General features: G+C 37.1%; 1 protein-coding gene across 1 annotated transcript; it reads right to left on the reverse strand.

Moving 5' to 3' along the window:
- Window positions 1-6,008: 6,008 nt before the first annotated feature.
- On the reverse strand, window positions 6,009-24,003 carry SACS (sacsin molecular chaperone). The gene is made up of 5 exons (XM_015814880.1): window positions 23,909-24,003; window positions 23,264-23,410; window positions 21,165-22,647; window positions 19,858-19,949; window positions 6,009-17,595 (listed from the first exon to the last, which is right to left on the reverse strand). The coding sequence occupies exons 1-5, from the start codon at window positions 23,922-23,924 to the stop codon at window positions 6,035-6,037; spliced, it is 13,299 nt and encodes a 4,432-aa protein (XP_015670366.1). The 5' UTR covers window positions 23,925-24,003; the 3' UTR covers window positions 6,009-6,034.
- Between the last annotated feature and the right edge of the window lie 1,258 nt (window positions 24,004-25,261).

Here is a 25,261-nt window from a genome sequence, read left to right on the forward strand (position 1 = left end):
TATTCTTTGGCATTCTTGCTTGGTTTGTAAAACCATCAAGTGGAAGATTAGGATAATGTAATTTAATTGTTTAGAACAGAGCTTTTCAACCAGTGGTACGGGTACCACCTGTGGTACATTGGCACCTGGCAGGTGGTACGCGACCATCCTAGAAAAGTGGTAGCAGGGGAGGGGAATGAGCTGAATCGGTGGCAGCACCGCACAAGCCTGAGCGAGAGACGGCTGGAGCTGCAGGGCTGTCAGGGCTCAGCGGAAGCGCTAGGATCAGCACTTCTTTGGGACTGTCAGGGCTCAGTGGAAGCGCCAGGATCAGGCCAGGCTCCAGCTGGAGCTCAGCCCTGATCCTGGCGCTTCTGCTGAGCCCTGAAGAAGCGCCGATCAGCTGGAATGTTGCAGCCTCTCCAGGGTCTTGTGATTTACATTCAGATGCTTGGCAACTGATTCATATTTATGACGGTCACAGTGTCCCAGGATCATGTGAAGTGACCAAAACCTGCTGTAACCACCCAGCAGACGGGGGGGGGGAATAAAAACCAAACACCCCCCCACCCCACCCTTGCTGCCAATCCTCAACAGAAATGCTCACAACAATGGAAACCTCAGACAGGAGGAAGAGCGCCGCCGGGTGGGCAGGCAGGTGTCTTGCTTGGCTGTGGCTTGGGGGGCACTTTTTTCAGTGCCTTTTAACTTCAAACAGTCACTAAGCGAACTGTTGTAAGTCGAGGACTACCTGTACTTTATCACTTTTTTCCTTTTTTGGGGGGAGGTCATCAAGTTTTTGACACCTTGCTAGGTGACGGGTGGTACTCGGATGTTGCCATATCCTAAAAGTGGTGCAATGGGTGAAAAGGTTGAAAAGCCCTGGTTTAGAAAACATGAATGATTTTAAGTTTTATCAGATATCAGGTAGATAAGCATATGATTTGTCATTTGTAGCTTGAACTCCTTCTTTCCCTTCATCTTAAGTTTCTTGATTATATTATCTTTTCTGCTTTGTGACTTTGGCTTCTTCATAAGTACAAGTAGTCCTCAATTTATAACCACAAGACTGGAATTTCCATTGCTAGGTGATGCAGATCACTAAGTGAGTCACAACTGATTTTATGAGGGGGGTTTGCTGTGGTCCTTAAGCAAATCATCATGATCATTGACTTGCTTGTTGGAAGGCCCCTGGGAAGATGTGATCCTGGGTTATAATACATGTTGGGGACCAGGCATCCAAATTTTGATCATGACCACTGGGACACTGCAACAGTCTTAAGTGCAAGGACTGATCGTAAGTCCATTTTCCCAGTGGCACTGTAACTTCAAACAGTCATTAAACAAACATAAGTTGACGACTACCTGTATTTCACCAAAATTGAGTGCAAAAGAATTCAAGTTCTTGGGTAGGATGCTTTCCTTTCAGTCTTATTCACTTTGTCTTCTAAGAAAACAGCCATATCCACTCTGGCAGCTATTTTATGAATCTTTTCGTTGTAGATACTTTTAATCTTGTTCTCTGTGCATGTTGAGTTTTACCAATTTAAAGTCTTATTTAAATGAACCACAAAACCTATTTTAGTTCTGTAAGAACTCCAAACTCTCAGTGACAGAATAGCAATTTACTGCCAAAATCTACGGAGATTCCTCAGGGCATTGTTTCATGATACTCTTTATTTATCAAGCTTTAAAAGAAATATGAAGAAGGAACTTTGATCAATCTGCATATTTTGGTAACCTACCAAAAGAACACCACGATGACTAAACATCTCAATAATCCAAACAAAGAGTGTTTTAATTTAAAAAGAATTTCCCAAAGCTGTTATTTATATTACATATACCATGACTTTCTGCTTGTTGGGCATAGGACTATAATAGAAGTCCTGTGTATTCTTATAACACTATTTTTCTTTTAGGCTTCTTCACCTTCAGTCACCCCAAACCGTATTAATAAGCAGAATGTTCTTTGGGTTGTTCTCTAGTAAGGTTACTAAGTGACAGGAAACAGATCTGAAAAATTCCTTCACCTGCATTGGTCTCTGCATACTTGATAGTGACTATGACTATTGTCTAAGGAGTTGGGCTTAAGTAAGGGAGCAGTGAAAAAAACTGCCAAGGTAAGCTACTCTGAAATAATACCTTGGTTGGATTTGTTAATCATTTTTCATCTACTCCCAAACTAGTAATTAAAAATAGGCATGGGAACATAGAGTGGAAGACGGGAGGTGAGCTGTTCCTAGGGAAAGCAGACTCCGCATTTTTCCTTTGTTGCGTTCCAGTCTTTGTGCTCAGCCCCAGGTCTTGTTGTGGGAGCTTTGATGACTGTGGATTTTCTCTGTTGCTGCTTAATGCCTCTAATGTCAGTTTGTAATAAATCCTACCTCATCCTCAATTTGCTCTCCCAGTTTCTATTGAAAACCTACACAAAGCCTCTGGTAGACAGAAGTATCATCAGTATGCTGATAAAATCCAGGCATAGATCTCTGCCTCAGGCTGTTCAAGTGATGCTGTCTTTTCCAGTGCCTGGAAGCTATGAGAGTCTGGAAAGAGAAAAAAGGCTTCAAGGCAAGGAAGACACCTTGCTATTCTTCGAAGCAGATTTCTTTATTGTTCCTTAGCTATAGGCAGAAATCTTGCCAAACTAAAGCAGACTACTTGCACCATAAAACATAAGGGAACTATTGGGGAGGAGCCATCCTCACCCTCTTTCTCTCACACAAACTATTTAAACTATGTTATCTCTTGCTCCTCTAGAATGCAGTCTCTCCCTCCTGGGAAACTGAACAACATTCCATAAACCTAACTGGGTGGCTGTGGGTTTTAGTGCATGTACAAACTCCAGTATGGTGATCTTCCATAAAAAAAAACCTCTGAAAGGGGTAACATTCCCGCAGACAGAATGGTGTGCAATATGGGGTCCTTATGGACTCATGGCTGTTGTTCAAGCAGAAGTGGCACTAAGGCCAGGAGACTTAATTCACAAATCCATTTGATACACCAATTATATTCCTATATCAGGAGCCACTGTTCACAGTCACACAAGGTTAAATCACTATCCAGTTGCACCCCATTTGGGTTATTACAACATGCTCTATGTCCCTTTGAAGAACATTTGGCTGCTTCATCTGCTCCTGAATGTGGTATAGAATTTTGGGCACAGCACATGATGCCCATGCAATATTACTGCTACATGAGGTACACTGGTTTCCAGGTGCAATTCAAGATGTCAGTTGCATCTTTATAGCCCCATGTAGTCCAGGCCCAAGTTAATTGTGGGAAGGCTTGCCTATAGTGACTTCTGCCTATCCCACCAGATTTGACAGGTTAGGCACACTTCAGGTCCCTTGTGTGAAGCAGCGTAATTTGATGGGACCAGGAGGCATGCTTTTTCTCCCTGTCTTCCTGCTGGACTTTCACAATACCCTAAAGACTTGGTTCTTCCTTCAAACACTGGGGTCTGGTATGTGCGTTTTGCTTTTATGCTGGTACAGATAAGTAAACTATGTTTTCATAGATTGTTTCTGCTATTTTACACTATGTGTATGTATACTCTGCCTGGTTAAGAGGGATTGCTACATGAATTTGCTTGCTTGCTTGCTTGCATGCATGAAAGAATAAATGAACAGAAAACAAAAAACTTCACAAAAGTATGGGAATCAAGGTGCTAAAATAAAGGGCAAATCCAAGATATGACCTCTTTTCTCAAAAGCAAGAGACATGGTAATTTTTCCTTCAGTGAATGTGTTGAAACAAATTGTTAAACAACCATCTGAATATTTTAATCTGGGACACTGCCCTGAGTAAAAGGTTGGATATGATCACCTAAATGGCCCCTTCCATCTTCAGTAGTTCTAATACAAAAGTTTCAGCCTTGCAAAAGTGGTAAACATGGATGAATATTTTTTCGGTTTACTATCCTAACTCACCCACTTTCAATTTTTGGAAGCTCAAATTGACTCCCAAACTTCTCTTTATTTCAAACCCATGAATTACAATCTGGTAATCATTTGAAAGGCCCTTTCTAGGACACTGAAAGCTAAGGCACCATTTGGAAATTGCTATTTTCTTCTCACAAAAGCAAAACAACAAAATAATTAAAAATGTTCAGGTGGGGGGATGGGCAGGTGTGTTCTCTCCTGAACACTACGGTAAAACAAATTATTTTAAAACCAACACACACAGCCTGAAGACTTTTTGAGTTTTATTATTAAATTTATTTTATGGCACTTAGCAGCAGAAATAATCACATGGCTTTGCAATCAAAGCCTTAAAGATTTCAAAGCCTAGAATTTGCTGAGCTATTTTTCCGAACACCTTTTTACATTTGTTTCAAGAGCTACCATTTTTTTCTTCTGTATTGCAATTATATTTATTTTATTTTCTCTGTAATCATTTTTTTTGTTTTGCAAATTGCATTTTTTAAGTGAAATGATAGTTTCAGTGTACTAATCAGTGAAATTTACAACCATTATATAATGGAATACAGTACTAACTACAACAAGTTTATTGGTACAAGTTTGTTTTACAAATATTTAATAATTTACATGGCATTATCAAAAGTATAACAATTTATAAAAGAAACAGTATGAACTAAAAAACTCAAATTTCTTTATGTGCCACTGTGTGAGACAAAATAAAAAAGCATAATATTGCAGCACCATTTAAAATGTATTTTTTAAAAATACCCCACTGAATACCAAAATACTTTTAATTTTATATTATTTCTAATGGTGACTCATTAAAAAAATAAATAAAACACAAAGCTAAATCAAGGCAAGGTCCGAAAGATGGTTTGGTGTGCAGTTTTAAAAATTCGTACAGAAAGTGAAGTTTTTTTGATATGTAATACACATGCAATTCTCATCCAACCAAAGACGTGAACATGTCAAAAGCACCTAAAGTAAATTATATGAAAAATATATTGTGTTGAAAAGTCAATAAACAATTAGGATTAAAATGATATACAGTCCACGGTAACCTTTTCATGTAAGAATGCAGCAGAGGTATAACCATATTCCATTTGGAATAAAATGAATGTCCATAACAAACAAATGTATACAGATTGTTCCAGCAGAAATTTTCTCCATAGGTTTTTGAACTCCTTAAAAAAGAATAATATACTCGGTCTTCCATTAGTACACTGAAAATGACACCTCTTGGGAAAAAGTTGGATGAATACATACAAGCAAATTTTACCAACCATAGTCCAAAGCAGTGTTTCTCAGTCTTGGCCACTTCCAGGTGTGTGGACTTCAACTCCCAGAATTCCCCAGGCAACAAGGAATTCTGGGAATTGAAGTCCACACATCTGAAAATGGCGATGGTTTAGAAACACTGGTCCAACGCTCTGGTTATATAAAGTGCACTTTAGCCCTGTTAATTGTATCACTTTATTGTGTACAGCCCAGTCTCCAACAAATCTTTAAATACATATTCTACTATATGCTAATAGGCTCAGATTTTTACAAAGTCTCTATATTCTTAACTCTGCATGCCTGAAGACAGAACATGGCATTCAGTGAAAGAGATAAAAGTTCTCATGGAAATGTTGCAAAGTAGCAGAGAATGGCACAACTTTTAGCCGGTAACGTTTTAATCATGATAAGCTACAGAAAGATTCAGGACTGTTCGCCTGCCCAACACTTGTCGGCTATAAAGCCAGCCTCTGCTGCTTTTTAGTAATGGACAGAGTCACTTATCCAGATCTGCAGGAACACTTACTTTTGCCCTAATCAACACAGAATATATTACATTTACAATCTGCTAAAACCTGTGTATCCTCTGAAGTACAGTAACTACACAACTAAATCACATTTTATTCCATCATATTTAGTTAATTACTTCTTGCTAACAAAAGTGAACTCAAATGCACAGTACTCTTATCACAGCTACAGCAATTACCTTCTATGTGGATAAACAAATGACTTCCATTCCTGTTAAACAAAGGCATCTGACTGAATACATGATATACCTACAATAACATGCCACCAAAAAGTAGCTTTAAAAAAAGGTGAAAAATATGGTGTATAATTCACCATATCTTTAACATCTCTCATATCTTCTGTTGTATAAAGTTTTCAAGTTTTATAATAATACACGCTGTACACTCCATTACTCTCATGGCAACTTCAGAAGTAAACCTGTCATTTGGAACCTGTGGGAAAGGAAGGAGGTCTGGATAGCGAGTTTTTAAGCTATCCACTCCATAGGCTTCCAGTGTGTGGACATCATTTGTAAGACCGTCAAGCTGTTGGCTATATTCTTCAATTTTTTGTGCTAATGCAGTTGGTTTCACATCTTTATCTGACTTACCCCTTACTGCATAATCAGCAGCAATCAGAGCTAATTTAGTAGATAAGTAACATTTAAAGCAGACCCATTCATTGGCATTTTTATGTAGATCATTTCTGGCAGCTGAAAAATTTGCTCTAGCTTGCCTCAACCATCTACGTGCTTCAACAGGATTTCCAACAGACTTGAATGTAGGTGGCACAAAAAATCGCTGTGAATATGAAGGCCCGGTAGAGGAATGACTTTTTTCTTTAGACTGCTGCCTTTCAGACTTGTGGCTTGTGGCTTCTTGATTCCACGAAGTATAAAACCTTTGAAAGGAAAATTTGTCTGATTGAAATCGAGAAGCTGAGGATGAAAAAGTCCGCCTGGATGCCCTGTCTGTATTTTGATCGATAAACGCCTGCTTTTCTAGTCTGTTAATCTCATTTTGTAAATGCTTGAAAACCTCATTGGCTATATCAAGGTTTTCTGCATTTTTGTCTGGATGCCATTTAAGATAAAGCCTTCTTATAATCTTTTTCCTTTCAGATTCTGGAAGCTTCCAGGCTTGTTCTACCACTGATGTAACTTCCCTTAAAATTTCTGGTAGAGAATTTGCCTTTCCCTTTTTGGGAGAATGATGTTTAGAAGATGATGATGATGATGATTTATGACTCTCCCTGCCAGAAAAAAGAGGAGGAATTGTCCTTGGTCCATGTGCTGGAAACTCAGTAGGACTTGTTGGTGTTGATGGTGCACTGTCCTTGCTCTGAGAACTCTCATCAGGTCTTGAAAATTTGTATAAATCAAGGGAACTTACAATTTTGTATTCACTGTATCCAATGTCAATCTGATAAATCTTCCCCAAAAAACTGGAGTTTTCAGCATCTTCTCTTACTACTTCTTGCACTATTATGGCATATGTATATGTTGGATGGTAAGATCCATAGATATCACCCCCTTCAGCATCAACAAGATACCCAACATATTCACCTGGATAAAAAACATTCATTGGATCCATGAGAAGAGTATAATGGATTTCAGATGGAATAGGAGTACCAGGCATCGGTAGTTCAAGTTTGGATGGTTCTGAAGAGTCATACTTCACACCTAAACTGTCAAGCTTTTCGCTAATTCTGTAAATATCATTGCAGCCCAGCATTGCAATTAAGTAGGAAGTATCCGAAATTAGATTATCAGTTGCAGATTTCAGGGTCATTGCTAAAGCTAGAAGGAAATTTATGTCTTTGCTATCTGAATGCTGTATGTAGAGCAGTATTACTGCATTTCCATATCGCTTTAAAAAGGCGAATGTTTCACTTCTACTATGAGGAATGGGAGCAAAACCTTTAACTCTCAAGGTTGTTTGCAACTTCTCAAAACAAGAAACTTTCAAGCCTTCTCTTAAGGTCTTGCAAAGTTTTATGGCTTTTTCTTCATTGGCTAAAAATGCGTTGTCATTTTCATGTTTCATAATTCTAATAAGCCCTGTAATGAACTGTTCAGAAGACAGCAGTAATTGAAGCCTGCCCTGAAGTGAACAGAGTGCTCCAAACTGACAAATTTTAGGCGATTCTTCATCCAACTGCTCTTCAAGTATACTACTGAGGAGGCGAGGTCTCAACTTCTGAGGAAACAGCATTATCAGCTTAGTGTGAAAACCATGGTCTTTGCCCAAGTAACATTGGCTAAGATCAACCAGCATTTGGACACCAATGTTTCCTTGTATTCTACTTTTATAATGTGGAGCATCATCAAAAACTAAGATGCTTGATTTTACCAATCTACCATCCTGGCTTGGAAGATAGAGCGCCAGTTCTCGCACATTCTCAAGGTCATTTCTAACTTTAACAGAATCATTTTGAAGGCTTTTAAAAAGGCCAGAAACAACCCGCTTAACAGTTCGCATTTCATTCGGGTCAAGCTGTTTTCCTTCAGAGTTCTTGAATATGCGACTCAAAACCTCCACATACTGCTTTGTTGAAATGACATCTTCAGTGCCTAGGTGTTTAAATAGTTGGTGGAAGGTACCAAGTTCTAAAGGTAGCTTGTATAGATAAGGTTTGAAGTCAGATTCATATTCCAGATTTATTACTACTTCCTCGGGTTTCAATAACTTCCAGCCTTCTTCAACCATCACAAAAGCAACTCCTCGAAGCTGAAATCGGAATTCCTTCTTCTCTGTACTAAGAAATTCATAGATGCTCCTTAGAACCTTAGCCCTTGTTTTTATCATATCTTCATCCAAAGTTGTTATATTGCATATATTTCTACAGTTATTTATAACTTTGTCTAAAGGAGGATCTAAGTTAACGTTAAGCATTGTTAAAACCTGCTCAAGTTGTTCTTGTGGACCAAGACTGCTTCCTTCTTGTTCTCTGATACTTAAAGGTGTGGCTTTTTCTGGAAGTATAGGACATGAAGTCCAAAGAAGTTGCAAAACATCCGTTTGTTTGAATTTAGGGTTTACTTGGGCTCCACTAAATTTTATAAGAGGAAGCGTGCCATTAACTTCTTGATATTGTGGATGAAATCTAACAATTTCAGCAGGAGCACGTTCTGGACACAAGAATGCAATTAAAGATAATTCTTTAAGGAAGTTTCCAGATAATAAATCAGTTCTTTCTTGAAATATATGGTGAAGGAGGACATCCACTGTATTCTGCAGAGTATCCTTGGTCCAATTTTCAGTGTTGGCTCTCATGCTGATCTCTTTAGCAAACTGCAATAACTGCTGTTGGGAAATAACGTACTTTAGTCCCATATTTCGAAGGAATGCCACCCATGATGTCAGAAAAGCAGCACGGTTTTTCGGTTTTGTGAGCTGTTCCAATTTTTTAAAGAAATCTTGAGGTATGAACAGTTTTTCAGGAAGCATAGCTTCAAAGACTTTGGCAGTCCTGTCATAAAAATGTTTTGCAGGTTTTAGCCTATTACATGCATCATGAATGATCAAAAAGCTCTCTAACTTCTCAAACAGCTGCTCCTTTATTTCTGACGATTCTTCAATGCTAGAAAGCCTATTTTTCAAGTGAATCAGATGTTCTAGTTTTGCATCGTAAGACAGGCTTTCAATCTTTGGTAAAAGGTGCTTTAAATAAACTTCAAGATCATCTACTGGAACACAGTCTAGCACAGTGTACAAATCTTTTAAGTGGATTTTTTCTTCAAGGAAAGCAACTAAAGTTGTCTGTGTCCATTTATCCACTTCAATGGAGGGAATACTTCTTGTGAGTACATAGTATGCCCCACATTTTGATAAGCTAATGTATCGTCCACTGATAGATTTGTAGCATGGAAGAGACTTCAAAACTTTTATGTCATCTTCAGAAGTCAGATGATTTAGGTTGCAACTGAAATACATCAAGACGGCCTCAAAGTCATTTTCAGCTAACTTTTCTGTTTTAAACATTGAAGTTTGAATCATATAATGTATAGCTCTTAAAATGCTTGAAGGGTTATCTATATTTGCTGTATGTCCTGACAGCAGGGGAACTAGAGGATTGTCTTTGGAGCAAATTTTGTTCAAGGCAAGTTGAATACAACCGGTTTTCATCAAAGCATGGAAAACTTTATCAGTTTGGGAATTTGGGAAGAGAGCTATGTGCATAAGGCTGAGAGGAAGCAACACATCACTATCTGGTACAATGAGCTGATTAGAAGAGACAGTAAATTTTGTGCCTGGAAGCAATGTCCAATCCTTCAGGATCTCAATAACATTTTCAAATGTTGTTTTTTCCTCTTCCTGGTCATCTTTGTCATTTACAGATTCACCAATAAAATGCCATGAATTCTTAAGCCAGGATTCAGTTGCAAAGTTCTCTTTCCATCTCATACACCCTCTTGCTTTGTATTCTCTTGGCAACACAGACGACAATAAATCAGCAAAACTGGAGATATCAAATATTTTTGCTACATTGCAATTAAGTAAGATATTGCTGTACCGCAGGTAAAGTGTGTTCATAAACAAATCTTTACGAGATGGAATTAATTCATGGTAAGTTGTTAAGAACTTTGGGCGTTTTGAATCAAATACTTGCAACACACTATCAAGTGTAATGAGCAGAGGCAGTCCTTCAATCTGGATTACATGTTCTTCTGCGTCTTTAAAACAATAATCAACAAGAAGCTTTAGACTGTGGAAAAGTTTTAAATTTGTCTGTTGAAGACGACAGGGCAACTTTCCAATGTGGCAATTAGAATCCGGAGAGGAAAATGTCATCAAGAATGATCGAACATCAGCAGGAGTTACATAGCTCACAGGAATATCAGCATCCACAAGACAGTGATAAAGATTTGCAGTTTCATCACAGCTGTAAATCAAGTTAAAGCCAATTTCTAAGAGAAGATGTTTGAGTCTGTACACATTTTCTGCTACAGTTTTACGAGTCGTGATGTTGTACTCTACATTTTTGAGGTGCTGCAGCTCGTCTTGTAACAAATTGTCAAAGAATGGCTTAGTTTTATTTGAGGTAGACATATTAACCCAAGTGATGATAATTGCAGAATGCAAATCAGAACCATCAACATTTGGGGTTCGCACAACAGGTAGGAGACGTTTGGATTCCTCGTGAATACAGCTATAAACTGCTTTCACTAAGCAATACCAATCCGGTTGCAAGTCAAGTCTATTAACTGGGAAGAATGATAGAAATTTTTTCAAAGTATCTTTCATAGTGTGCATAGACGTGTTTTGTAAAACTGACACAGTTGGATCAGTTCCCTGAAAGTAACGCTTTTTCAGCTGAATTAGAAGTTCAACGTAGGCTGGTGCTATCAGTGCTGTCATTAAACTATTATTCCAGTCACTTCGGACACCAACTCCGTTGTCATCACGCCACAGGTTTCGCCTGGCAGAATCCAGAGCAAAGTGTCCATTCACATGAAAAGGAAGCCCAGTTTCTAAAGACAAAGGTAAGAAACAAAATGCCCGATGTGGTTTTTTATAGTTGTGGGTAATACATGCTGCAACTCCCCCTCGAGGGAAAAGCGTAATGTCCTCGTTCTTATGTGCTGATACCACACTCTTTGAAACTTTGTCAATGGCTGAGAAACCTGACCTATTGCAAATCAACCAAGTTGTAAGGTTTCCTTCAGAGTCTTCTGTATCCATAGTGTACGTGATCTGCTGTACAGGTATCTCACTCAGCTGTTTCTTCTTCGTTACACTGTCAATTACAGAAGCATGGAACTGCTTTCGTTTCAATCTATCTCCATCGGTTACTTTGCCAGTTACAGAATATAACACATTAAGGGCTCCTGTTGTTTTCTCTATTTCACAAATAGAAATTTTCTCCATGTGATTCAAAAACATCAGAAGTTCTGCACCATCTGTACGCAGCTTATCTAGAAGATTTTGTACCATCCTGTCAGAGCACGGGACAGAAGAAATTTCAGAAACTTTTGCCATGTCTCCATTTCTAAGTGGAAACCTAAACATTGTGCAGTTGTCTAGTTTAAAGTGGTCTCCTAAATAAAGATCCAACACATCAGAGAACTGGGTTCTGAAATCAGCATCCAAGTCCCGAAACATGCGTCCAGGACTAATGGATGTTGCCCCTGGAGCGTATCTCGCATGAGGATCAAAGATACAAAGAATATCATTTCCAGAAATGAAAGATGGACAATCAGTTATATGATACACAGAATTGAATCCTATTCCATACTGACCGGTTTTACATGGATTGCCTTCTTTAGTGCCTTTACCAAGATTCTGAATCCCTCTAACATCATCTTCAGTAAATGGCTGGTTGTTGAAGACACACAATGCCGGGCCCTGAAGAGGTGACCATTTTTCATCAAATATTCTATCGACTGGGTGCTGCCGAGGATCAAACACAAAGCAGACTTCCGTAGCTTTTGCATCATCGGCATTCTGAAGGAGCTCTTTCAGCATTTCTTTCTCGGATGGATATGCATTAAGAATACTTTTAATTCTGCTGGTCAACTTTTCTTTCTGGCCAAACTCAGTTCCAGGAGCAGTGAAGCAGATATTTGATGCATACCGTTCTAAGGCTTTGTGCCGTTTAGGTATTGTCCCAAGCTTTACTGCTACTTCTCTAGGAATGTCCGCATGGCAATATTTTACAGATGTATCTTTCATTTTTATCCAAGGACAGTCATTGTAGCACAAAGAATTGGCTGGTAGAAGGGCAAGGCGAGTATCTGGTAACAAAATTTCTCCATACTTTTTTTCACAGAATTCCTGCTTCTTCTCTCTAATAAGACCCCATATTCCTTCACTGATGATTCTCCTACAAAGTTGAAAATTTGCTTCTGTGAGTGGATTATCTCCTCTTTCCTGATTAATCACTTCAAGAACTAGAGCAAAATCTTCAACCATAAAAGCATGACGTACTCCTACACTTTCAAAGAGCTCACGAAAATTATTTCTGTATTTATTAGGCAGCTGGTGAAGATGTGGTGCTGCCTCAAAATTAAGATGAAAAGCTACCTTTGTGGAGTCAACATAACCATTTTCAACCAGAATGAAACTGTAATTTTTCAATTCCTCAACAATGGTTGTTTTTGTGGTTCCATTCTGTAGTAGTGCTTCATGGAGATATTTATAGCAAGCATTAGTGATATTTTCCTGATACAAAGTAATTCCATCAAAACATTTTGTAACTTCTTTTAATTGCTTTATAACCATAGACACTGTTGGTTTCTTAAGCAATCCTAAAAATTCTTTGACAGCCAAGGAAATAGTTCCACATCCTTTAAAAGAATAGGAATTTTCATTAAGAATGGGTTTTAGTAGACAAAGTATGTCTTGGTAATCAACTGTGTAAAGGTCCATTGCAGAAAACATTGTTTCGGGCTCAAAATCAGAGCCCTTCCATTGTAAGGAGAAGCCTACAGGTTTTGTGAGAAACGGGAGAAATGGTATTGTTTGAAATTTTACTGCAAAATCTTTAACTCTTGGATCTTTGTTTTTAAGTTTTTCATCTATGAGGTTTAATAGTATACTGGTTCTGAGGCATGCTGAAGCATGATCAGTCCTGTTGATTTCTGCTACAGAATCTGCACGTTCTAACAAGTCTTCCCATAAAATATCATCTTTAGCCATGCCTAACTGAATTAATTTGACCAGAATTACTGGGTTAAGGTAATCCTGGCTAGTTCCATGAGGAAACCTTCCATCTTCTTTAACATAAAGCTTTGCAACTCGACCTTCAGGATAGATCAGTCTGGAAGGTACCACCAGAGGATGTTCAATCAGAGAACAAGGAATGCATGGAGTAATACAAAGTATTTCTGAGAACTCACTAATTTTCTCATTCAGTACATAGTGCATTAAAGGATCACGAAGTTCTGCCTCTATTTCTTGAATATTTGGAAAAAATACCTCAGAAAAAAATTGTTTCTCTGAAAAAGTATTCTCTAATAGCACTTGCTTGCACCCTGCTTCTTCAAAGCCTGTTTTAACCCAAGAAGGAAGATCCACAGCACAAAGATTCTTTGAACCTGTTTTTTTAAGATATTTAAGAAAAATCTTGAAAGCTGCAGTTCCTATGTCTGGACGTTTCAACAACGAATCATCCAAGAACCTGACATTCTTTACTGATACCCAAGATGAGCCATCGGAGAACACTCTGAGTCCTTCTTTGCCTTTTGGGTGGGCTATTTCTTCATAAAATCCCTGACATATAACTGAAAAATCATCATGCACTGAATCAGGATCAGGCCACACTGCAAAGCAACTGTAATCTTCTAGCTCACCAGTTATAGCCATATTGCGTAAAACCACCACAGCTTCCAAATAGGCCTTTACTATAACATGCCGCATAAACACAGCGTTCCACCTTCCTTTTGTGTCAGTTTTCCATATTTCTTTTCGATTTGAGGTAATGGCAAAGGAACCATTGATATGAACAGGTAGACCTGTTTTAATTCGAAGAGGTAAATAGCAAAATACTTCTCCTAAGTTGCAGAAATTGGATTTCACTTTCCATTTTTGATCCTGTCTTTCACACAGCATAACTCCTACTGAACCACACGGGACAAGTCCTAATCTTCGTCCACTTTCATGTAATGAGAATTTTAAGGCCTCTCCGGTGTCCATGCAAGCACACAGAAGCCATGTGGTAGAATCTACTGTTTTCTGTGGCAGTTCATCAGGGGGCCTTTTGGTTTGTCCAGTTTTAGCCATTTCAAAGAACGAAACAGTTTCATCTTCTGGCCCTCTAAAAACCGGGGAATGCAAATCAGCAATACGTCTGAATACATGGTGAAATTCTTCTACGGTTATTTGTAATATGCATGAAGACTTTGGCAATTCGGCGGGCAGTTTTTTTGTGCTGCTACTGCAAGTTTTCATGAGTTTAGCAGCTTCCTTTAGAACGCTTGTAAAGGGTGTAGTAATTGCTTTGGACGGACATAGATTTTTTTTAATAGTCACAGTGTCTTGAGCTACCTCAGGATTGGCTTCTTCAGCTTTCAAATATTTCAAAATCATTGAGTTTACACACTGAGTAAAGATGATCAGCCTATGCCCACAAATGCTAAACTCGTCCACAAGAGAATAAATATCTGCGGTGTTGTAACAAGTAGTGCTGACCTCACTTACTTTAGCTTCCTGCTGAGTTCTAAAGGATAGTCTGAAAAGGGTCCCTTTATAACTGTAAGGTGCCTCCACAGTCAAAGGTAGCTGACAATCAAATACACCTATGTATGGCTTAAACTGATTAGGAAACTTTCTAAGTCTCTTTTGTTGTTTTTTCCAATTTATCTTGATCCCAGGATTAGATTTATCTCGTATATGTTTACTGAGATGATTGATGTTTGGATCGAACATGATCATAAATTCTCTGCTCATGATGATAGGAATGTCAGTGATATGATAAACAGAATTAAATCCCAAACCAAACTTTCCAACTTTGTCAATCTCTGCTCTTTTTAGAGACTCACCTAATCGTGTTATATTTAGAAAATCTGAGTCCGAAAATTCAGAATTGTTGAAAGACCACAAAGCTGGTCCATGACAAGCTGCCATTCCTGGATCCAAAAGATTTTCTCTTATGTCATTATTTCTCCTCATGTCAATCAAAAAATTGCACTCTGTTGCATCAGCATCATCGGCATTCTGAAGCAGCTCTTTGAAGATATCAGACACCGAAGGGTATTCCTCCAAAATGTTTTTAATTCTTACTGTGAGGGGTTCTCTTTGGCCCGATTGTTCAAACCCCATATTTTCTGGATTAATCAATCTAGTACTGAGACATGGCATATTTAACCATTCTGCAGTTTTCATGGGAATATCTTCATGAACTAAAATTATTGGCTCCATAGCATCATCAAGCAAATCATTTAAGTCATCCACTTTGATATCACAGTAGCAGCATTCATGGATTGGCTTCATCGTAAGTTTAAAAGGTTTTTTGCTACAATATAGAGGAACAGGTGTATTTAAACTGGCTGGAATTTGGCTACTGTACAACCATCTTATAATATTCAACATAATATGAAGATTTTGCTTACTCTTTTCTTCAGTAAGAGACTGTTCGCTTTTGAGATATATTTTTTGAATTACCATGGAGACATGATCTGGGGTCAGTTCTTCAATTGACCCACAACTGATGAACAACTGATGGAACTTAGCCATGGTTTTTGGCACACTATGAAGATATGGTTGGAGATCAAGATCGGGTGGTGATTTTATTACTGCTTGAGATAGTGAGCAAAATGTTTTACCAGTCCAGACCCAGGGAAATTTCAAGGCCTTAAAAGCTTCTTTTCCCTCACTTAAATGATCGTGCATAAAACCATAAATCTCAAGTAAGATTTGCTGAAACTGATAGTAATCTTCGTCACTAAATTTCTTGGAACTGTGCCAGTCCACTACTACTTTTAAGTGTTTTAACACTGACTTTATATTAGGCTTGATGGTAATCCCTAGTGCTTTTTCAATACTAGGTTGGACACTTTCTACAAGGGGAACAGAAGAACCTGTTAAAGTTGCTTGGGATATATCACACATTTCTGGTGGTGAACACAAATAGCAATGATCACCTTTCCAAATTAATGAACTTGGGTAATTTGGAGGCCGTTGTTTGCAAGCTGGAACCCATTTAATTTTTTTCAATGCAGCTTTTGTTTCAAGTGAATGCAGTAGTGAACGTCTGTTCAAAATCATTAACAAAGTTTTGGCTTTTTGTGTCAGTGCATCCTGACATGTACTAGCACAGTCCTTCAACTTCTCTATTTTATGGGCTACACCTAAAATATCTTTCTCTTCTAAACTGTTCTCAGATTTTAGGCCTATTAATCTCAGAGAATGTAGAATATCTGGAGAAGTTTTAAAAACTGTAGGGGGGAAACAAAGCTCTTCTTCCCCATAAAACAGATCTTGTAATACTTCCACCTCATGATCAAAAAGTTCACTGGCAGACACCATTTTTTCTTCTGAAATTTTAATAAATTTTAATGGTTTCAACCAATCCAGCACCTCTGCATTTTCATTTTTGAGGAAAGTCAAATTTCCTAGAATCCATAGCATAATTTGTGTTGCTTCATTGGTAGAATAAAAATCATTCTGTATATCTTTTAAAATAAATTTTATGCAGTCAGTGGTTTTCAACTGTTCTGCTTTCAGTATGTTTACTAAACGAATGGTGGCTTCATCACTGCTGTCAACCAGTGAAACAGAGAATTTTATATCTGGGGGAAGTTTGGCATTGTGATGAAGTACCTTACAACCTTTCAGAGCAGTAAAAGCACTATCTTCATCAAGTGGTTGTTCAATTTTCCTAAATATTATTAGCTCATTAATGACTCTCTTCTCTTTTTCAGTAACATCAGTTAAACTAGCAAGAAAGCTTCTAAGTGCATTTTTGTGTGACATGGGCAATGAGGTAACCTGATTTACCAACTTCTGTAAGGGAAGTTTTTCTGCTATCTGTAAAACTATATGTGGAGATGGAGCATGTATATATTTCTTTAAAAGTGGATGTTGTATAGAGGGGTCAAGTTTCTTAACAATGATCCCATCAAGTTGCTCAATTATCTCAGGTAAAAATTCCGGAAGCTGCTTTTCAGATCCATCATCCAGAATAATTGGCGATGGAGCCCTTAATCGTATAAGATCCACTGCATCTTCTTCATCTAGTAATGTCTTCGGAATAAGTGGCAGATCATCAAATAGAGACAAATCTTCAGAGAAATGTATATACAAATTCTTCCATACCATTTTCAGCCATGAAACAGGCGGGCAATTCTTATCAGAAGTAGGAAACCACTGCACTGTAATCTCTGAACTGGGCCATAAAGTATTCATAACTTCTTTGATGAGCCGTGCAAATCGTTCAGGATTTAGAAGCTGCAACTGAGTGCACTGTCTTCCTGAAATGAAACAAACAAAAAAAGTTAAGTCATACTGAAAACTAATCTGGAAATCTTTTAGGAAAAGTAAATCAAAACAAAAGCAAAGAACATCGTTTCTTTGTGGGGGGTTTTCACCCCACAAAAAAAAAGTAAACAAATGACAAAAACAGCACCCAGGTAGCCTTCTAATGCTATACTAGGCAGAAGTATACTATCCAATTATATCTTGCATGCTAGAAACCCAAGAGAGATCAGTAGCTATTGTTACCCACAAAATGACATGTAATATACTGTAATGTGCTTGGCTCTAACAAAACACTCATGCTCCTTTTTCATCAAACAGATCACTTGCTTTTCAGTCATGTATCTTTTCATAGCATGAAAAATGGCAACTACTAGCATATACAGACTCTTGATGCCATCACAATTCATTCTATTTTGTTCATGTTAACAGACAACAGAGTGTATAAGATGCCTTTACTGTCACTGCACTTTTCAAGTTTTTATTGTTCTTACTTGATCAGTCTAATTTGTTCTTACATTAATCTGGAAAGTTTAACAGAGTGCAGAGTTTAAATAATGGAATTCTATTAATGTTTATTTAGATATGCATATCAACAAACATCCTAATTAGGTTTCACGTTTGGAAGGATGTCTTCCATTCACAGCTGAACTAAGGTCCAGGAAAGAATGGAGTCTCTCCTCTAAGTAATTCACAGATGTCCATGTGATATTGTGATTATTTTGATATACTTGTACTTATATACTTGTTATACTTGTACAGCTATTAAATCCAAGCAAGTAAACAAACAACTCTACCATGATTTTCAATATAATGCTTAAAAATTTGATTAATGCTATAAATTGGTGATTCATACTGTGGTAAACTTTTAATTTTTATTATTACCAAAACTAAAAAAACATTATGCAGATATATTTTTAGTGCAAATGTAAATTTCAAAATGAAAGAATTGTAAACAGCAATGTCAAATCTATTGATAACTAATTTTTAAGTGCCACATTTAAATCATTCATAAGGGCTGTCATAAATAAAATCATGTTACTTTTTACACTATTGACATCTAAATGTCAAGATAGCATATTTCCTACAGAACCTGAAATGTATATGGCAAATATTACACACATACATGTTTTACTTTTTATTTAGTTTCATCTGCATCTCTTCTAAAAATTAAGATGAAATCCTCAATTTTATTAGCTCAATATTTATCCATCTTACAAAATCCAAGAAGTACATTCAAAAACAATTATTCCAATTTTGCTATTATGAATGTACATAAAACAAAGATTTTGCTCATCATGGATGTACATAAAATATGGATCATATATTTAATAATGCAATTTTGAACACTATTATAAGCATAACAAGTTAATGGTATCAATTATTTTTCAAATATGCTTTAAGTAGAGTTAGTCAATTAAATTTGAAAAGCATAAGTCAACCAGCATGAAAACTGTTATGAATCTGACATTCAATATGAGCAGAATATTCAGTAAACCAACACACACAAATGTTAGATTTCAATTCAGCAGCCATTCAGACAACCTTCCTACCTTTAACTCCCCAGAGAAGCTGTTGGGCTAAAATACAATAAAATGCATTTTCAGGAAAGAAAAAAGCTTCATTTGCTATTTGGAGTTATAATAATGGCATATACTAATTGTGGGATCTAACGGTTCTGAAGTGCCAAACAAATCCAAGTAAGTAGCATTCAATCTATATACTATTTTGGTATTATGGAAATCTGATGTATTTGGGGATTCCTTGTTCCTGCAATATATGAAATTGTATGAACCAGAACAAATACGGTAAGTGTCCAAACAATGCTAATAATCAGAGTCTTTCAATTTCTGTATCAAGAAAACAATCAGCACTTTTGTTAAGGGACCATCAGAACTATAAATCTAAATAGGTAATTTAAATAGATTATATAACCTGACTTTCTTTTTCTTCAATTGCACTTTATATTGCTTTGCGATTAATCAATTCATTTTATGATTTCTGTCACCCTCTCTCTCAAGTTGGTTTCATTTTTACAGAGCATGTTTCTCATTTCATTTTAAGCCAATTATACTGCTATCATGAACTAGAACAGTTGATTATCAAGTGATATGGCTACATAAAGCGACTTCCTTTTAATTACATTCCTTTGTGAGTTTTATGCACCATTCTCTGTAACCTAATTACTTGACACTACTTGTGCTTCAGTTCATTGCAGGTTTTCTTTTATTTAATCTACAAGATAAACATATATTTACCTCTACTTTTCGAAGCTTCTTTTAAAGCAGCTAACATTTGAGGCTTCAGGTTATCAGCAAGTAATCTTCCTTCAAGACCTGGGAAGAGGGACCTAGTAAGTCATTAAAAACAGAATATTGATCATCTTGATATTTTATATTATTCATGTAATAATATAGGGATTTTTTTCCATAGAATCTGAGTGAATAAAAGCTTTTGTTCCTTTTCACAAAATCTGTCAATGAATTCTCTCAATGAACCGGATACTTTTCAGCCTCCTTAAACTTCTTCTTCTAGTTAACTCCATTTCTAAGTATATTTCTATAGAAAATATGGATATCGTTTACCGCTATTTTCTTCTTGATTTTTTTTTCAATTTCCCAGTACCACCTAAATATTTGGGAAGGACCCGATGGGCTCCCATAAAAATACCAACTAGCCCTTACCCTACATACCTTTTTCAAGATCAGCCAAAGATGGTTCTAAATGCACTAATATAAGTCACAACCTGGCCTGTAGTTCAAAGACGACAGGATTACATTCCATCCAATAGCTTCATACAAAGTTCTAATTTGTGATTTCTTGGTACAGAATTACACCATTTATCAAATGATGAAAAACATAGGGAGTAGATACTACGAAAAAATAAATTTGTTTTTATTATGTAAAAAATATTCCGGGAGCTAATTAAAATAATAACTTGTGTGTAGCAAGATGGGACTTACTACTTCCATCTAAGCCAAAGCTCTTATAAAAATCAATCTCCTCTCTACTGCAGGTACAAGTAACACTTGGGGCTGGTGGGCCTCTTGAAGGCATCTGGCAGGCTTTCTCCTCAGTCTGCAAAATCAAATTATGCTGCTAAAGGCAGATTGAACTATTAAACGTTATAATTAAATATAGGTAGTCCTCAACTTACAATTCATTTAGTGACCATTCTAAGTTACAACTGCACTGATAAAAATGACTTATGATTATTTTTCACACGACTGTTTCAGCATCCCCATGGTCATATGATCAAAATTCAGATGAATAGCAATTGACTCATAGTTATGATGGTTGCAGTGTCCTGGGATCATGTGATCACCTTTTGCGACCTTCCGACAAGCAAAGCCAATGGGGAAGCCAGATTCACTTAACTCTATCACTAACTTAACAATTGCAGTGATTCACTTAACAACTATGGCATGAAAGGTCATTAAATGAGGCAAAATTCACTTAAAAACGGTCTCAATTAGCAATAGAAATTTTGGGCTCAGGACTGCCTGTAGTACTATCAGTATTTCAATGAAACTCTCATTAACAGAGTTTATAAAACAGGTTATACCTTGGATAAGTTTCTGAAGTGATATAAACTGCATCCTGAGCTGATGCTGATGAAGAGAATGAAATAAAATCCCCATTTTGTAATGGTAGAAGCTCCAATCCAATAAGTTCACCATAATTTCCGTCGCCAAGCACAAACTCTAGAATGCAAAGTTTTTCATTAGCAGATCCTTTATGCCCAGATTTTCTTAGCACGTGTCGTACTGTCCCCGGAGTCACTTTCTTGATAGGTTTTATACCCGAAATCATAAGATTGACTGCATTAGCAATATTGTCTGGCACTTTAGCAACCTCTTTTCCTGAGTCCTGAAGATAGTTTAACACAGCTTGGGTAGATTCCAAGCTCTCATCCATTTCTGAAAAATACACCTCTTCCACCTTTACCCAATTGCCACTGATGGAATAAATAACATTGTGCTTGAATAACTTTTTCAGAAGAGGTTCTATAATTGGCTGCCAATGAACTTTTGTTGTATTTTTTTGTGGCCACAACCTGTAAATTAGCTCAGCTGACAAAGGAAAATCTGAATTTGTTTCTGTTTCCATTTGCTTAATGGCTTCCAATATCAAAGTTGCATAGGCTTCAGGGACCACATTGGCTACAAGAAGTTCATTCCACAAGGCTGCTGGATCTCGCCACTGATCAAGTTCTCGCCATTTTATACTTCTTCTGTTGTCTGTAAGGCCAAAAAACCCACTAACGTGAACTGGCAAGCCAGTCTTACTTTCCTCACCAGGAGGCAATGGAAGAAAACAAAATGCACTTCCTGATAACTGGGCCTCAGCTCCTTTTTCTTCTCCACTGCTTGATAAAGACATGGCTATACCGATAGTTGGAATATATTTCAAGTCATCAGCCAAGCAGTCCAATTCATTACATATTCCTCGTCCTCCGACACTATTACATACCAACCAAGATGTCTTTTGTGCATCTTTAATGCTCTCATCTTCTAAAACAATGTTTATATGGTATGTCACACATGTTATACTATTACTTGGAATGCCTTTACAATACTGGTTTATTGCACTTCCCAAAATTTTGATAGAGTTGGGTCTTTCATGCTTCAAAGCCTTGTTTTCACTCGCTGTAACTCTAAAAATAAGCCGCTCAGTTCCATCAATTTCTCTAACATGTAAGGAGACATCTTGCACGCTTTTAAGGAATAAAAGAATTGTGTCAGCATCCGCTCTGAATGAATCAAACAATTCTAGAACTTTATCCTTATTGTATAGATTGCTACTCAGTTGGGAAGGCTGCTGGCGAAGAGGGAAACGAAAGAATGTGCCGGGGAAGTGCCCATTTTTGAAGGTTTCTTTTGTGCTTCCAAACACACCAATAAATGGTGTAAATTGGTCTGTTAGTTCACTGATTTCTTTGATGTCATCTTTCAAGTTCCAACACTGGCCTGACTCAGAAGGTCCAAAAAGTTTTTGATGAGGATCCAACATTCCAATTTGGTCACCACTGAATATACTAGGAACATCTACAAGATAAAAGCAGAAATATGTACTTTGATGTCTGCATTAAGTACAAAAATAAACATTTTGAAGACTTTTCTTTCTTTTCTTTTCTTCCTTCCTTCCTTATCCAACACACCTTCCCCACTTTCTATTTCCCCCCCCAAAAAAACCGCCCTATGAGGTGAATTGGACTGAGCAGGTGACTGGCCCACGGTCACCAAGCTGGCTGTGATAGGTAAGGCAGGACTTGAATTCTTAGTCTCTTGCTTTCTAGCATGTTGCCTTAACCAGTAGACCAGACTGGCTCTAACACTATTAAGAACCATACAAATAACAAAACAATTCAGAACCCATATCCCGCTCTCCCTTTTTTAAATTATGTGCCACAATTAGCAATCATACAGATAGCTTTTCTTCATGAAGATCTATTCCTAATCTGGTCTCTCAGGTCTTCCAATGGTCTAGACATCTTGCAATCTCATTCTATTTCAAAGAGATCTTCTGATGGACATCTTTTTCCTATTAAATTCATGTAAAAACAAACTAATTTTTTTTAAAAACAGAGCAAATCCCAGTGCATACAGAGATAATATGCCTTAATGTTAACTCTAAAGTATTCAAAAACATAATTGCAAATACCAGTAATGTGGTAAACTGAATTAAAACCAATTCCAAATCTCCCCACTTTGAGCGGATCATCTTTCTTTCTGCTCCTTGCTATCTCTTGAATGCCATGCCAGTCCTCAGGAGTGAAAACAGCATTGTTGTAAACATAAAGTGCAGGACCTAGAGGTGAAAAAGCAATATAAACTCAAAACTGTTATCTTACCAGTACAATAACAGCATACAAATTTTACAAGCTGTGAAAGTAAATTCTGCAATGGCAAGAGTTACTTTGGGCTCCTGCCTGCTAGTAAAAACCCAACATAAGATTCTTCCATCAGACCAGAAATGGGGTTAGAAGAAATATAACTAACTCTTTTTACGTACATCTCAAAGGGAATTATAATGCAATTGTATATGAGCTTCTGTTTCAATATTACTATCTTTCACGAATGAAGGCGATTATACATGTCCCAGGATAAAGCTGCAGGATCCAATCTGGGTTGGTCACCGGAACCAGAGGTTTTGTCTTCCGAGTTTTTGGACTTGTGCCAGAACCCATCCTCAGGGAACTTTTCTTACTATCTTTATATGGGCACACATGGAATTTTACAGTTTGCTATGATGTTGCAAGAAAACTGTAATTCAGACATGAAAATAAAGCTCAAAAAAATATCTTACCCTGGTACTGAGCCATGTCTTTAGACCAGAGGCTCTCTGTTCCATATTGAGTTTCATCATAGAGAAACCTAACTTCTGTGGCCCCAGCATCTTCTGCATTCTGAATTAATTCCTAGAAATAGAATGGAACAAATATTAAAGTATTCTAATTCATATTAACCCAAAGCTCAGTTGATTAGAATTAGGGACAGTTGTGACACAGGGACAAAGGTGAAGAAGGAATGTTGCAAAACACAGTTACACTAAAATTGTATTAAAATTATAAATAGGTATCTCTTGTCAAAGGTGGTGATGACACACTTGGAAAAATACTTCAGCTCAGATTAAAGATTGGGGGATTAACTTTTTTTGTTTGCAGTTGGAAATGCAAAGCAGTTTGTAAATTTTAAAAAGTTAGTCCTTCATCTCATTCTTGTAATCTAAAAGTTATAAAAGGGAAGGGAATGCACAGGAAAAAGAAAGCAAGAATATTCAGGCACACAATCATGAATGACAGAAGAATTATAAAATTGAAAGGTCAGTTAGGTTGCTGAATCAAACTCCATACTCCATAATCTGAATTAAAATAACCACAACATATATTTATCCATTAGGACTAAGCGAAATATTTAGAGGGGTGCTTTAAAAAGCAACCACGGAACATCCTTCCTCCCCCCCCCAAAAAAACCCCCATCTTCTTTCAAACTTGGCAACAAGCCAACTGGCTGGGGAATTCTGGGAATCCACACATCTTAAAGTTACCAAGTTAAAAAAAACACTGGTCTATATACGTGAGGGCTTTCCCTTCATCCTCTGAAGATACACATACATGAACAAAAACCTTTTCAACCAAGATTGCTGCCAAAGCAAAATAGGTTTGGACAGATACTTTGGTCACTCTGGATAATTGGTTCTGCTACTAAACTGATCTTATTGCTAGAAAATATTCTACAATTTCAAACTGGAATTTGCTTTCCTATAATTTAAACTGAGCTGTATCCTGCCCTTTAGGATGACAAATAACAAGTGTTGGCTATTCAGTAAGAATCAGTTTAAGGATATTAATCTGTTAATTAACCACAACTTTATATAAATCCTTAGATAAGGGAAAACCTTATGGAAGGTCAGTGCTGACACTGTCTTTTTCTTCTCTCTTTGCCATAAATTGGATCAAATATTTTCTTATCAGCACTTCAAATTCTTCTGCTTCTTATCGAAATATTTAGGTGTGGAAAAAGGCTGTTTATACTTTTCCTTCATAATTCTGCTTCTATATTTAAATTAAATATTCAAATGAAACAATATCCTTCACATGACAAATCAGTAAGTTATGATTCTTGAAATTCTGTTAAAGAAATCTTACTACCAAATTTT

This window comes from Protobothrops mucrosquamatus, unplaced genomic scaffold (assembly GCF_001527695.2).
Source record: "Protobothrops mucrosquamatus isolate PMUCROS unplaced genomic scaffold, P.Mucros_1.0 scaffold291, whole genome shotgun sequence".
Classification (NCBI taxonomy): Eukaryota; Metazoa; Chordata; class Lepidosauria; order Squamata; family Viperidae; genus Protobothrops; species Protobothrops mucrosquamatus.

Bases quoted from the DNA above. Each gene is read 5' to 3' on its own strand.
- SACS (XM_015814880.1), bottom strand. The intron at 22,648-23,263 runs GTATTTGCAATT...TTTATCTTGTAG, and splicing joins TTCAGTTTACCACATTACTG to ATGTTCCTAGTATATTCAGT. The intron at 19,950-21,164 runs GTATAACCTGTT...ATGACTTACTAG, and splicing joins ACTTCAGAAACTTATCCAAG to GTCCCTCTTCCCAGGTCTTG.